This window comes from Rhinopithecus roxellana, chromosome 14, assembly GCF_007565055.1.
Source record: "Rhinopithecus roxellana isolate Shanxi Qingling chromosome 14, ASM756505v1, whole genome shotgun sequence".
NCBI classification, from domain to species: domain Eukaryota; kingdom Metazoa; phylum Chordata; class Mammalia; order Primates; family Cercopithecidae; genus Rhinopithecus; species Rhinopithecus roxellana.
In genome coordinates, this window is record NC_044562.1 from 57,077,403 (window position 1) to 57,091,263 (window position 13,861).

The 13,861-nt window shown below is 48.5% G+C and overlaps 1 protein-coding gene across 2 annotated transcripts in view; it reads left to right on the top strand.

The window, feature by feature from the left end:
* The window catches only part of THAP4 (THAP domain containing 4), a 48,703-nt gene extending 35,962 nt beyond the window's left edge, over window positions 1–12,741 (top strand). For both annotated transcript variants that reach the window (XM_030915941.1, XM_010376988.2), the window contains one exon: window positions 12,422–12,741. In XM_030915941.1, coding sequence (XP_030771801.1) covers window positions 12,422–12,541 — 120 coding nt within the window. In that variant the 3' untranslated portion in view covers window positions 12,542–12,741. The remainder of the gene's footprint in view (window positions 1–12,421) is intronic.
* The last annotated feature ends 1,120 nt before the right edge of the window (window positions 12,742–13,861 follow it).

Consider the following 13,861-nt stretch of genomic DNA (forward strand, 5'->3'; position numbering starts at 1 on the left):
CAGGATGGTCTCGATCTCCTGACCTCGTGATCCACCCGTCTCGGCCTCCCAAAGTGCTGGGATTACAGGCGTGAGCCACTGCGCCCGGCCCTGATCTCCCTTTCTTTTTCCTCCTATCTCTTGCTCTCTTTTCTGGGGAGGTTTCCTCGTTGTGACATCCAGCAGTTGTGTGAAAGATTTTGTTTTGCTGTTGGACTCTTAACTCCATGAGCCCCCTTTGTCTTCCATGCACCTCGTTCTTGGCGTCCTGTTCTCATTTCATTCATGGACACAGCAATTTCTCTACCTCCCCAAGGACATTAATGGTAGGCTTTAGTTTTCTTCTTCCTCCACCATACCTGTATTCTTTCCAAGTTGCCTTTTTTTTGAGATGGGAGTCTCGCTTTGTTGCCCAGACTGGAGTACAATGGCATGATCTCAGCTCACTGCAACCTCCACCTCCCGGGTTCAAGCAATTCTCCTGCCTCAGCCTCCCGAGTAGCTGGGATTACAGGCATGTGACACCATGTCCGGCTAATTTTTGTATTTATAGTAGAGATGGGGTTTCACCATGTTGGCCAGGCAGGTCTCCAACTCCTGACCTCAAGTGATCTGCCCACCTCAGCCTTCCCAGAGTGTTGGGATTACAGGGGTGAGCCACTGTGCCTGACTTTTTTTTTTTTTTTTCTTCTTCTTTTTTTTTGAGACAGTCTCACTCTTGTCAGCCAGGCTGGAGTGCAGTGGCATGATCTCGACTCACTGCAACCTCTGCCTCCCAGATTCAAGTGATTCTCCTTCCTCAGCCTCCTAAGTAGCTGGAATTACAGGCTCGTGCCACCATGCCTGGCTAAATTTTGTATTTTTAGTAGAGACGGGGTTTCACCATGTTGGCCAGGCTGTACTCAAACTCTTGACCTCAGGTGATCCGCCCGCCCCAGCCTCCCAGAATGCTGGGATTACAGGCGTGGGCCACCATGCCCCACCCCAAGTTGCTTTTATGTTTGTTTGTTTGTTTTTCTTCTGGATTGCATCTTATAGGCCACCTTTAGATATCTGGGGTCCCTCAAACCACCCCCAGCCAGGTTCACTAGGAGGCCTCATAGGACGTGGCAGGAGCTGACACAGAGCACGGTCAGCACAGGGCAGGGCGCGGGGCAGAGTCTGGAGGAAACAGGTGCGAGCTTCCAGCATCCTTTCCACATGCAGCCCACGGGACACGCTCCGTTGCCCAGCATCGTGTCGACATGAGTGAAATGTCCCAACCAGGGAAACCCTTCAGAACCTCAGCGCCAAGGGCCATTCCGGGGCTGGTCTCACAGCAGCCTTTGCCTGGTTCTTGCTCCCAGTGTCCGGGCACAGCTGAGGCCCAGACTCTTGTGTCACCCTCTGCCGGGGGAGGGAGGCACAGTTGCCTCGGTACGGGGAGCTGGTGGTGGAAGCTGGGGAGTGACTGCTGCTGCCTTGTTTGTGTCCATAATGTTTGCTTGCCATATATCTGTCACTCAGCTTGTCTCATGTATTTTTTCTTTCTTTCTTTTTTTTTTTTTTTTTTTTTGAGACGGAGTTTCGCTCTTGTTGTCCAGGCTGGACAGTGATGCGATCTCAGCTCACGGCAACCCCCGCCTCCCAGGTTCAAGCGATTCTCCTGCCTCAGCCTCCCAAGTAGCTGGGATTACAGGCACGCGCCACCATACTGGGCTAATTTAATATTTTTAGTAAAGACGGGGTTTCTCCATGGTGGTCAGACTGGTCTTGAACTCCCGACCTTAGGTGATCTGCCCAGCTTAGCCTCCCAAAGTGCTAGGATTATAGGTGCGAGCCACCGCACCCGACTATCTTATGTATTTTTAATGGCTTTTTAAATATATAATGCAGTGCGGAGCGCAGTGGCTCACGCCTGTAATCCCAGCTCTTTGGGAGGCCAAGGTGGGCATGTCACCTGAGGTCAGGAATTTGAGACCAGCCTGGACAATGTGGTGAAACCCCGTCTCTACTAAGAATACAAAACAATTAGCCAGGCTTGGTGATGGGCGCCTGTAATCCCAGCTACTTAGGAGGCTGAGGCACGAGAACTGCTTGAACCTGGGAGGCAGAGGTTGTGGTGAGCTGAGATCACACCACTGCACTCCAGCCTGGCGACAGAGTGAGACTCTGTTATCGAAAACAAAAAAAGAAAAAGAAAGATATTCACATACTATTCAAATCACTCCAAGTGTGCAATTCTGTGGGTTTTAATATATTCATAGCACTGTGTACCCATCATTACAATTAACTTTAGAACATTTATCTTTTGTGGCACAATCACAACTCACTGCAGCCTCAGCCCCCCTAGACTCAGGTGATCCTCCCACCTCAGCCTCCTCAGTAGCTGGGACTACAAATGCACAACACCACAACTGGCTAATTTTTTCATTTGTTTGTTTTTGATTTGGGTTTTTTTTTAAGAGAGGGTCTCGTTCCATCACCTAGGCTGGAATACAGTAGCAAGATCTTGGCTCACTGCAACCTCCGCCTCGCAGGCTCGAGCGATCCTCCCACCTCACCCTCCCTAGTAGCTGGGGCCACAGGCGTGCACCACCACGCCCAGCTGTTTTTTTTGGGTTTTTTTTTTTTTTGTATTTTTAGTAGAGATGGGCTCTTGCCACCTTGCCCAGGCAGGTCTTGAACTCCTGAACTCAAGCAATATACCCACTTGGGCCTCTCAAAATGCTGGGGTTACAGGCATGAGCCACCGCACACGGCTAATTGATTTGTATATTTTGTAGAGACAAGGTTTTGCCATGTTGCCCAGGCTGGTCTCGAACTCCTGGACTTAAGCAGTCCTCCTGCTTTGGCCTCCCAGAGTGCTGGACTTACAGGCATGAGCCACAACCCCTGGCTAGAACATTTTTTATACCCCAGAAAGATACCTGGTACCCTTTAATTGTCAGCCCCAACTTCCATCTCCCCCAACCCCTGGCTACTACTAATCTACCTTCTCTGCGGATTGCCTGTCCTGTCCTGAGCATGTCCTAGAATTGGGGCCATAGACTGTCACTTAGTATAAGGTTTCCAGGGTATATCCAACTTGGAGCATGCCTCAGGCCTCACTCCTTTGCATGGCTGAATTATTCTATTGATGATGTGCTGTATTTTGTTTATCCATTCCTCATTGATGGGCAAGTTGGTTGTTACTGAATCTTGGCTGTTAAGAAGAATACTGTGCCTCGCGTGGTGGCTCACGCCTGTAATCCCAACACTTTGTGGGGCTGAGGCAGGAGATCGCTTGAGCCCAGGAGTTCAAGACCAGCCTGGGCAACATAGCAAAACCTGTTTCTACAAAAAATACAAAAAGTAACCAGGCTTGGGGATGCATGCCTGTAGTCCCAGCTACTGGAGAGGGTGAGGTGGGAGAATCACTTGAGCCTGGGAGCCGGAGGTTGCAGTGAGCAGTGATCATGCCACTGCACTCCAGCCTGGGTGACAGAGTGAGACCCTGTCTCAAAATAAATACATGAAATAATGCTGAATTGCCTCTGAAACACATTTTCAAGCAGTTCTCAGCCTTCATCCACAGCCACTCACAGAGACGCTCAGGCCATGCCACGGAACTTTTGTGGCATAAGGCAGGCTGTTCGCCTGTCCCTGCTGCTGCATTCAGCCTCGCCCTTCCTGGGTCGGCTGTGTCAGTTCCCCGTGTGTGTCTGATTTCCAGCCCCTCGCGTTCTGTGGCTGTGTGCCACCTCTCCTCTTTCTCCTGTGGATTCACGCTGTGGACAGCATTTCTTCACTGCCATTCCAGTGGGGGGCTGTGCAGGAGCCACCGCGCCGTCCTCACCCGGGAGGCCTCACCTCAGAGCTCTGTGCCGGGTTGCTTGCTGGGTGACAAGATTTTCATCTACATTTTATCTTTTTTAAAAATTTTTTACTGTTTTATTTTATTATTACTTTTTTTAAGACAGAGCTTTGCACTGTCGCCCAGGCTGGAGTGCAGCAGTGCGATCTCGACTCACTGCAGCCTCCACCTCCTGGGCTCAAGCAATTCTCCCACATCACCCTCCCAAGTAGCTGAGACTACAGGCGTGCAGGACCACTCCCAGCTAATTTTTTGTATTTTTAATAGAGATGGGGGTCTCACTTTGTTGCTCAGGCTGGTCTCAAACTCATGGCCTCAAGTGATCGACCTGCCTCGGCTTCCCAAAGTGCTGTGGTTCTAAGTGTGAGCCATCGTGCCTGGCCAGTTTTTCCTTTTAAGAAACATGATATTTGGGATTATTGTTTCTCTGTAGTGTGAGGTAGCAGTCCCATTTTCCCTTTTTCCCCGTACAGATGTCCTGAGGCCCTTGTTAAGCACTGTGGCCCTGCTGACTGCTGTTTGGGGCATTTCCCCTCCTTGGCTGTCAGGATTGATGCTGCCGGCCATAGCCTCAGACCTGGTGTCTGCACGTGGATGCAGAGGCACCCGGTTGTTCCCCCTCGCTCTGGAGGACTGGGCTGGAACCCCTTGAAGAGAGTGAGGCTTGTATTGGGGAAGTGAGGCCTTGCCTTAGCTTCTCCGTGGCATCTGGGGAATCAGGCTGGGATGGGACGTGTGAGTGTCTTTACTGTTTGTGTGGGCCCAGACTGCAGGCCCCACAGAGGGTGGCAATGCCTTCGTGAGCTGTGGACTGAGCGTGGTGGAACCTGTGGGCTGCCGAGGGTCCGGGCCGGCTTGCCTCAGGGACAGCTTGTCGCTCATGTCCGGTGACTGAGCAGTGGTGGCAGACCCCAGGGGAGAACTGAGCGTGTTTGAAGAGACTCATGTGACTCTTTGGGGGAGGGCCTGCGGGGTCCCCAGGCTCCTCCTGACCTGCACCTTCCCTGTGCTGTGTGTATCTGTGCTTTATAACTTCAGGGCCCCGTGCGGTCTGTGCAGCACGTGCCTTGCGGCAGCCCTGAAAAGAGGCAGGTCCAGGCCCAGGCCCCATTTTACAGTGAGGCTCAGAGAGGCCCCCGGCCTGGCAGAGCCTCCCCAGCTTCCTGCCTTATGTGGGTGGCTGTGGACCTAACTTTGCAGCCGGAGCTGCCGCTGGCGACCTGTGATGTGAGCTGGAGCATCTTTTCACGTCCTTGCTGGGCCATCCTCCAGCGAGGTGCCTGTTCAGGTCTGGTGACCATCTTCCACTGTGCCTTTTCTGGCTGACAGGTCAGAGTTCTTTATGTAATTTGAATAAAGCTCTTTGTTAGCTAAATGTGTTGCAAATAGCTTTTTCAGTTTGCGATTATCTTTTGAGTTTTACAAATTGTTTTTGAAGAACAGAGGTTCTGGATTTTATGTGGTTCAGTTTGCCAGTCTCTTCCTTTATGGATTCTGTTTTTAATGTGTCCTAGTTAAGCAGTCTTTCCTTACTAACAGGTCAAAATATGTATTCTGAATTTTTCTGGAAGCTTCACAGTTCAACCTAAAATCTTTCCTTTAGATCATTAATCCACCTGGGGTTGAGTTGGTATGTATAGTGTGAGGTGCTGTCCCCTCTCCTTGTTCTCAGATGAGAGCCGGCTGCCCTGCACCCTGCCTGAAGAGCCTGGCCCCCCCCGTTCACCCACGCACCCGCCCCCCGAGCCCCTTAGCATCCTTTATCAGAGGTCTGCTTCTGACTCTCTCTCTGGTTCCAGGTGGTCTGTTTGTCAGTCCCTATGCCAATATCACGCTGTCTTCATTATCATGGCCTCTACTTTTTAAAAATCATCTCCGGCCGGGCGCGATGGCTCACGCCTGTAATCCCAGCACTTTGGGAGGCCAAAGTGGGCGGATCACGAGGTCAGGAGATCGAGACCATCCGGGCTGATACGGTGAAACCCCGTCTCTACTAAAAATACAAAAAAATCAGCTGGACGTGGTGGCGGGCACCTGTAGTCCCAGCTGCTGGGGAGGCTGAGGCAGGAGAATGGCGTGAACCTGGGAGGCGGAGCTTGCAGTGAGCCGAGATCACGCCACTGCACTCCAGCCTGGGAGACAGAGCGAGACTCCATCTCAAAAAAATAATAAATAAAAATAAAAATCATCTCTATTGAGGTATACTTTATATGGAATAAATGCATGCACTTCAAGTGTGCAGTTTGATACATTTGGACAAGCATATATAATCTTGTAATGCTGCCCCAGTCAAGACTGAGAACAGTCCCAGCACCCTAGAAAGTCCCTGTGCTCCACAGGCGGCCCCCGCTGTCCTCTCACAGCCCCCGGCCCGGTTTCTGCCACTGCAGACCGAGCAGCTCTGCGTGTCCTAGTGCCCATTATCATCATTCGAGTAGCTCTGTGTGTCTAGTGCCCATTGTCATCATTCGAGCAGTTCAGTGTGTCCTAGCGCTCCTCCTCATCAGCCGAGCAGCTCTGCGTGTCCTAGCGCTCCTCCTCATCGGCGGAGCCACAGCACAGGCACTTACTTGTTTCCGGTCTCCTTCCCTCACTGAAACGCTCTCGAGATTGATGCGTTCTGCTGCATGTGCCGTGTCTGCTTGTTGCTGTGTGGTGGTCCACCAGTGAGTGTGTCAGTTTTGTTTATCCTTTCTATTGATGGATGTTTCTTTGATTTGTTTCCAGTTCCGGGCTATTATGAATGAAGCTGTAAGCATGTGTAGACCTAACTTTGTGTGGACACGTTTTTTTTTTTTCTCTTGGGTGCATACCTGGGATTGGAACTGCTGGTTCTGTGGTAAGCACCAATCTCTTCCAGAGTGGCTGTCCCCCTTGACACCCCAGCAAGGTTGTCCCACAGCCTTGCCAAGGGTTGGCCTTTGAGTTTTATCCTGGCCACTACAAGGTGGTGTTTCATTGTGATATTTGCACTTCCCTGCTGAGTAACGACGCTGATCATCTTTTTGTTGTACTTATTTGCCACTTGTATTTCTTGTTTTGTGAAATGAACTTCAGATCTTTTGCCCATTTGTTTGTTTGTGTTATTCCTGAGTTGTACGAGTCTGTTGTTTGTTCTGGGTGTAAGTCCTTTGTCAGGTGCACTTGCCAACAACATATCCCTATCCTGTGCTTTGCCTTTCTGTTTCCTAGACAGTTCCTTTTGAAGAACCAAATGATTTTTGTTTTGTTTTGTTTTGTTCTGTTTTGTTTTTTGAGACAGTTTGCTCTTGTTGCCCAGGCTGGAGTGCAATGGTGTGATTTTGGCTCACTGCAACCTCCACCTCCCAGATTCAAGCAATTATCTTGCTTCAGCCTCCCAAGTAGCTGGGATTACAGGCGCCCACCACCATGGCCAGCTAATTTTTTGTATTTTTGGTAAAGGCAGGGTTTCACCATGTTGGCCAGGCTGGTCTCGACCTGACGTCAGGTGGTCCACCCTCCTCAGTCTCCCAAAGCACTGGGATTACAGACGTGAACCACCATGCCCAGTCTAGAACCAAATGTTTTAATTCTGTTACCATTTCTTCTTCTCTAGTTAGTGCTTTTTGTGTCCTGTCTTAACATTTTTCACCTAGCCCAGGCAGCAAAGATTTTCACCTGCATTTTCTTCAAAAAATTTCTTAATTTTACTTTAGGATACATGCTATTTGGAATTACTATTTCTAGGTGGTATGAGGTAGTAGTCACGTTTTTTCCTCATACAGATACCTCATTTCCAGCACCATTTGTTGAAAAGAGAACCCTTAACTTACTGAAGTATGCGGTGCTTTTGTCGAAAGTCAGCTCATTTCGTGTGTGTGGTGTTTCCCCAGGAGACTCTCTTCTGTCCCACTCTTCTCTATTTCAGTCTTTTTTGTTGTTGTTGGGGGGGGGATGGAGTCTCGCTCTGTCACCCAGGCTGGAGTGCAGTGGCACGATCTCAGCTCCCTGCAAGCTCCGCCTCCTGGGTTTACGCCATTTTCCTGCCTCAGCCTCCCGAGTAGCCAGGACTGCAGGCACCCGCCACCACACCCAGCTAATTTTCTGTATTTTTTAGTGGAGATGGAGTTTCACTGTGTTAGCCAGGATGGTCTCGATCTCCTGACCTCTTGATCCACCCGCCTCGGCCTCCCAAAGTGCTGGGATTACAGGCATGAGCCACTGCGCCCAGCCTCTGTTTCAGTCTTTATACTGTTACCATGCTGTCTTGATCACTAGCTTTATATTGAATCAGGTGATAGAAGTTACCCAACTTTTCTTCTTTTTCTTTTTTCCAAAATTGTTTTGACTATCCTAGGACCGTTTGCATTTCCATATGAATTTCAGAATCAGCTTGTCAGTTTCTAGAAAAATTTTCATTGGAATTACTTGACTTTCTAAATTAATTTGGGAAGAAGTGCCATCTTAGGCAAACCGAGTCTTCCAATCCAGTGCCATGGTAAAGTGCTCCGTTTATTTAGATCAGTCTCATCCTACATTTTCTTGTAGTTTTCAACGTATTGGTTTTGCACACATTTTGTTAAATTTATTACTAAGTATTTTGTGGTTTGGGATGCTATTATAAATGATTTTTTAATTTTCCAGTTATTTGTTGGAAGTATACAGAAGTACAATTGGCTGTTGTATATTGATCTTGTATCATGTGACTTTGTTAAATTCATTCATTTCTGTAGTTCGTTTCTTTCTTTTCTTGCTTTTCCTTCCCTCCCTCCCTTCCTTTCTTTCTCTCCTTTTTTCTTTTTTCTTTCAATAAAGACAAGGTCTTCTGTGTTGCCCAGGCTGGAGTACTGCGGCTATTCTCTAGTGATTTTTTTCTTTTTGTTTTTCTTTTTTTTTTTGAAATGGAGTTTCTCTCTTGTTGCCCAGGCTGGAGTGCAGTGGCGCGATCTTGGCTCACTGCAACCTCCGCCTCCTGGGTTCAAGCAATTCTCCTGTCTCCGCTTCCTGAGTACCTGGGATTACAGGCATGTGCCACCACACCGGGCTAATTTTGTAGTTATTTTTTTTTCTTTGAACAGAGTTATTTAGAGATATGATACTTATTTTCCAAATATTTGAGAATTTTTTAAATAGATTCTATTGCTCAGGATTTTTAATTCAATTCTATAAAGCCCAGACAACATACCCTCTATCTAATATTTTAGTCTGTTAAAAAATGTTGGAGACGCCAGATGCAGTGGCTCACACCTGTAATCCTAGTACTTTGGGAGGCCGAGGTGGGCGGATCACGAGGTCAGGAGATCGAGACCTTCCTGGCTAACATGGTGAAACCCCGTCTTTACTAAAAATACAAAAAAATTAGCCGGGTGCCTGTAGTCCCAGCTGCTCGGGAGGCTGAGGCAGGAGAATGGTGTAAACCCGGGAGGCGGAGCTTGCAGTGAGCCGAGATAGTGCCACTGCACACTCCAGCCTGGGCAACAGAGCAAAATTCCATCTCAAAAAAAAAAAAAAGGTGGAGACTTATTTTGTGCCCTAGTATATGGCCTAACTTCGTGAATATTTCATGTACACTTAACGAATGTAGCATTCAATAGTATAAAAGCCCCCTCCATGGCCGGGCGTGGTGGCTCAAGCCTGTAATCCCAGCACTTTGGGAGGCCGAGACGGGCAGATCACGAGGTCAGGAGATTGAGACCATCCTAGCTAACACGGTGAAACCCCATCTCTACAAAAAAATACAAAAAACTAGCCGGGCGAGGTGGCGGGCGTCTATAGTCCCAGCTACTCCGGAGGCTGAGGCAGGAGAATGGCGTAAACCCGGGAGGCGGAGCTTGCAGTGAGCTGAGATCCGGCCACTGCAGTCCAGCCTGGGCAACAGAGCGAGACTCCATCTCAAAAAAAAAAAAAAAAAGCCCCCTCCACAAGCTGGAAACCCTAGGATGCCAGTGTCATGGCTCAGTCCAAGTCCAAAGGCTTCAGAACCAGGGAAACCAATGGTGTGTCACTCTCAGTCCTGGGCCAAAGGCCTCAGATCCCTGAAGAGTGAGGAGGTGCTGGTGACATCTGGGAGTCCAAAGGCTGGGGGGCCTGGAGTTGTCCAAGGACAGGGGAGGAAGAGTGTATCCTAGCTCCAGCAAACAGATGGACATATTTGCCTTGTCTTTGTTTCTATTTTCTCTGGGCCCCCAGCCTCTTGGATGGTGCCCACCCTCATGGAGGGCAGATCTTCCTCACCTGGTCAGTCACCTCTGGAAACATCCTTTCAGACATACTCAAAATAATCCTTTACCAGGTTTCTAGGTGTTCCTTAATCTGGTCAATTTGACACCTAAAATTAACCATTACACCCACACCCATCCCTGGCTGCTTTCAAGTTTCTGTTGTCTTGCCTTTGATTATCAGCCAAAGTTTTGCTGTGATAGAATTAGAATTTGTGGCTTGATATATTTTGTTAGACTCAGAAAATTGGCCATCATCTGTTCAAATATTGCTCATGTTCCATTTTCTTTCCTGTCTCCTTCTGGGTCTCTGGTTACACATGTGTTCAGTCTTTTGCAATTTTCAGTGTGTCCCTTATGCTTTCATCCATAGTTTCCATTATTCTCTAGGCTTCAATGTGGATATTTCCTGCTGATCATTTTCCAGTTTACTAATGCTTTCTTCATCTGTGTCTAATCTGCTGTTTATTTCATTATTGGGGCCTTAATTTGAGTGATTGTTTTTCAGTTACAGAATTTCTATTTTAATCTTTTTGATAAATTCTATCTGCAGAAATTCTCCATATTGTCTTCTGATAACTCCAATATTGGCATCCCCTGGGTGAGGGTGGGGGAGGTGTCTGTTTCCTGTTTTTCCTATTGATCTTATCTCCTAGTAACCTAAGGAGTTTTCTTTTTTTCTTGGATTCTAGACATTATGTATGAAAAAATGTAGGCCGGGCACGGTGGCTCAAGCCTGTAATCCCAGCACTTTGGGAGGCCGAGACGGGCGGATCACGAGGTCAGGAGATCGAGACCATCCTGGCTAACACAGTGAAACCCCGTCTCTACTAAAAAATACAAAAAACTAGCCAGGCGAGGTGGCGGGCGCCTGTAGTCCCAGCTACTCGGGAGGCTGAGGCAGGAGAATGGCGTAAACCCGGGAGGCGGAGCTTGCAGTGAGCTGAGATCCGGCCACTGTACTCCAGCCTGGGCGACACAGCGAGACTCCGTCTCAAAAAAAAAAAAAAAAAAAAAAATGTAGACATGACTTGAGGCTTCATTTGATGTTATCCTCACCAAAGAATAGTTCTGTGCTGCTGCCTATCAGTCATGAGTGGACAGCCGTGTTCAGAAGAGACGGAGCTGGTTTGAAACTGGACTACCATCCTGTTTCTGGTTAACCCTTACTCCTAGGATGGGACCCTTCAGGGCGCCCACCCAAAGCTGGGGTGCTTTCCTGGGCCTCTCGTTTTTTTCATTTTTTCTTTTTTAGAAACGGAGTCTTGCTCTGTTGCCCAGGCTGAGGTGCAGTGGCGCGATCTCGGCTCACTGCAACCTCCACCTCCCAGGTTCAAGCAATTATCCTGCCTCAGCTTCCCGAGTAGCTGGGACTCCAGGCACATGCCACCACGCCCGGCTGGGCCTCTCCTCCTAGACGGACACCGAATTCCAGTGTTTGTCCCTCCAGCTCCATGAGTCCCAGAAGGCCTCACTCAGCTTCTCAGCCTCTTAGCTACCACATCCCTCTTAGCCTCCACCCCTTGAACCTCTCGACTTCCAGGCAGCAAAAGCATCAGGGCCAGTTGCTCCAAATTGGGTTTCACCTCCACACTTCCTTTTCTCTGGGGTGCTGGTCCTTGCTGACTTGGTGGTTCTCTGACACCTTTAAAGAAACTTCTTAAAATCTGGGTTATCTGCCAGGGGGTTGGTCAGTTACAGAGTAGTTAGCCATGGCCATAAGCAGAACTCCATTTCATCCACTTCTGGTGCCCCCCACCTGACCCCCCACACATCTGGGACACTAGAGAGTGAGTGCCCATCAGAGAATTGTCTTTTGACAGTGAGCACTCACAATCTGCTGGCAAACGTTCCAGGCATACAGGGCTGACTCATTCGGGACTTAGCTGCCTAGGCTTGGATTCTTGTTGGAAACGGCTGCTATAATTTTTTCTGATGAATTACTGTTCCAAAGATGGTGTTTCTGAGCTTTCCAAGAACACACTGGACATCAGTTCTAGTTACAGTGAAAGTGGGAGGCAGTGGAGAAGGGAAGCGTTGGAATCTCAGTGCTTGTCTGATCAGGTATATAATTTGTAGAGACCAAAAAAAGGTGACTTCTCCCATCCAAGTACTAACCAGGCCCAACTCTCCTTAGCTTCCGAGGTCAGACGAGATCGGGTGCGTTCAGAGTGGTATGGCCGTCGACAAAAAAAGGTGACTTCTAAATAAACAATCCCTGTGTTCACCTGGTGGTTTTCTGGAGACAGCTGAGGGGCACCTGGATTGTGACGTGCCCAGGTTCCCTGGGCTGTGTCTGTCGTCCCCTGGCAAGGACACTGCCTGGCTCACAGCCCGTGACGAGTGTGTGGCATGCGATGGGCACACGGGCATTGATTGAATCTTTTGAGATAAAACTCAGGTATTTTTGTTTCATTCTCCTGTTCAGATTACCCGGAAGTTCAGGCTGAATTCTGAAGGCAAACTTGAACAGACAGTCTCCATGGCAACCACCACACAGCCAATGACCCAGCATCTTCATGTCACCTACAAGAAGGTGACCCCGTAACCTAGAGCTTCTGGAGCCCTCAGGAGGGCCTGGCTACTGTGTCTCAACGGTTCGGCTCCTCGGCATACAGTCCCTGCAGCAGAAGTGCGTGTGGCCAGGAGCCTCTGCGGGCTCAAGAGTGTTGTCCAGATGTTTCTGTACTGGCATAGAAAAACCAAATAAAAGGCCTTTATTTTTATGGCTGAGGATTTTGAATATTATCACTTGTGTAGGATGTACATTTTTTTTATCTGCTGGTATTTGTTTTCCAAAGTCTTCCTTAAGAAATTAAGAAGGAGGCTGGGTGTGGTGGCTCATGCCTGTAATCCCAGTACTATAGGAGACCAAGGCGGGTGGATCATCTGAGATCAGGAGTTCAAGACCAGCCTGGCCAACAGGGTGAAACCCCATCTCTACTTAAAATACAAAACATTAGTCGGACGTGGTGGCACGCACCCGTAATCCCACCTACTTGGGAGGCTGAGGCAGGAGAATCGCTTGAACCCAGGAGGTGGAGGTTGCAGAGAGCCAAGATTGCACCACTGCACTCCAGCCTGGGAGACAAGAGCGAGACTCTGAAAAAAAAAAAAGTAAAAGAGAAATTAAGAAGGGATGAATCTCTTTCCTTTTCTTTCTTCTGGCAGTTTTGACAAGATCTAAAATATTTGTAAATCTTCTGTAGAGTTGGCCAGGCGCAGTGGCTCACGCCTGTAATCCCAGCACTTTGGGAGGCTAAGGCTAGCAAATGGCTTGAAGCCAGGAGTTTGAGACCAGCCTGGGCAACATGGCGAAACCCGATCCCTACAAAAAAAAAACACAAATATTAGCCGAGCGTGGTGGTCCATGCCTGTGGTCCCAGCTACTCAGAAGGCTGAGGTGGGAGGATCCCTGGAGCTTGGAAGGTGGAGGTTGCAGTGAACCAAGATCATACCACAGGACTCCAACTTGGGCAACAGAGCAAGACCCTGTCTCCAAAAAAAAAAGATGGCAGTCATTTTTTCATTACTTTTAAAGAGCCAAGTCTACATTTTCTTACAGATGGAGCATTCCCAAGAGGCTAGCTGTGATTTTTAACAACATCATGTAAGTTTTAGTTTGTAACTCTGTAATACATCTTTCGTTTTTGTGGAGTTTTTTTCACTATGAAAGTTCCCAAACATACACTAAACCCTTGTACCTGTCACCCAGCTTCAGTACCTGCCAGCATTTTGCCCACAGCAGTTCCATTTTTCCTCCCCACTTCTGCTGGAATACATGGCAGCAAATTCCAGACATACTGTCACTTGCACCTAAATCCTTTGGTATGCATTCCAAAACAACGAAAGCCATTCTCTTTCTCTT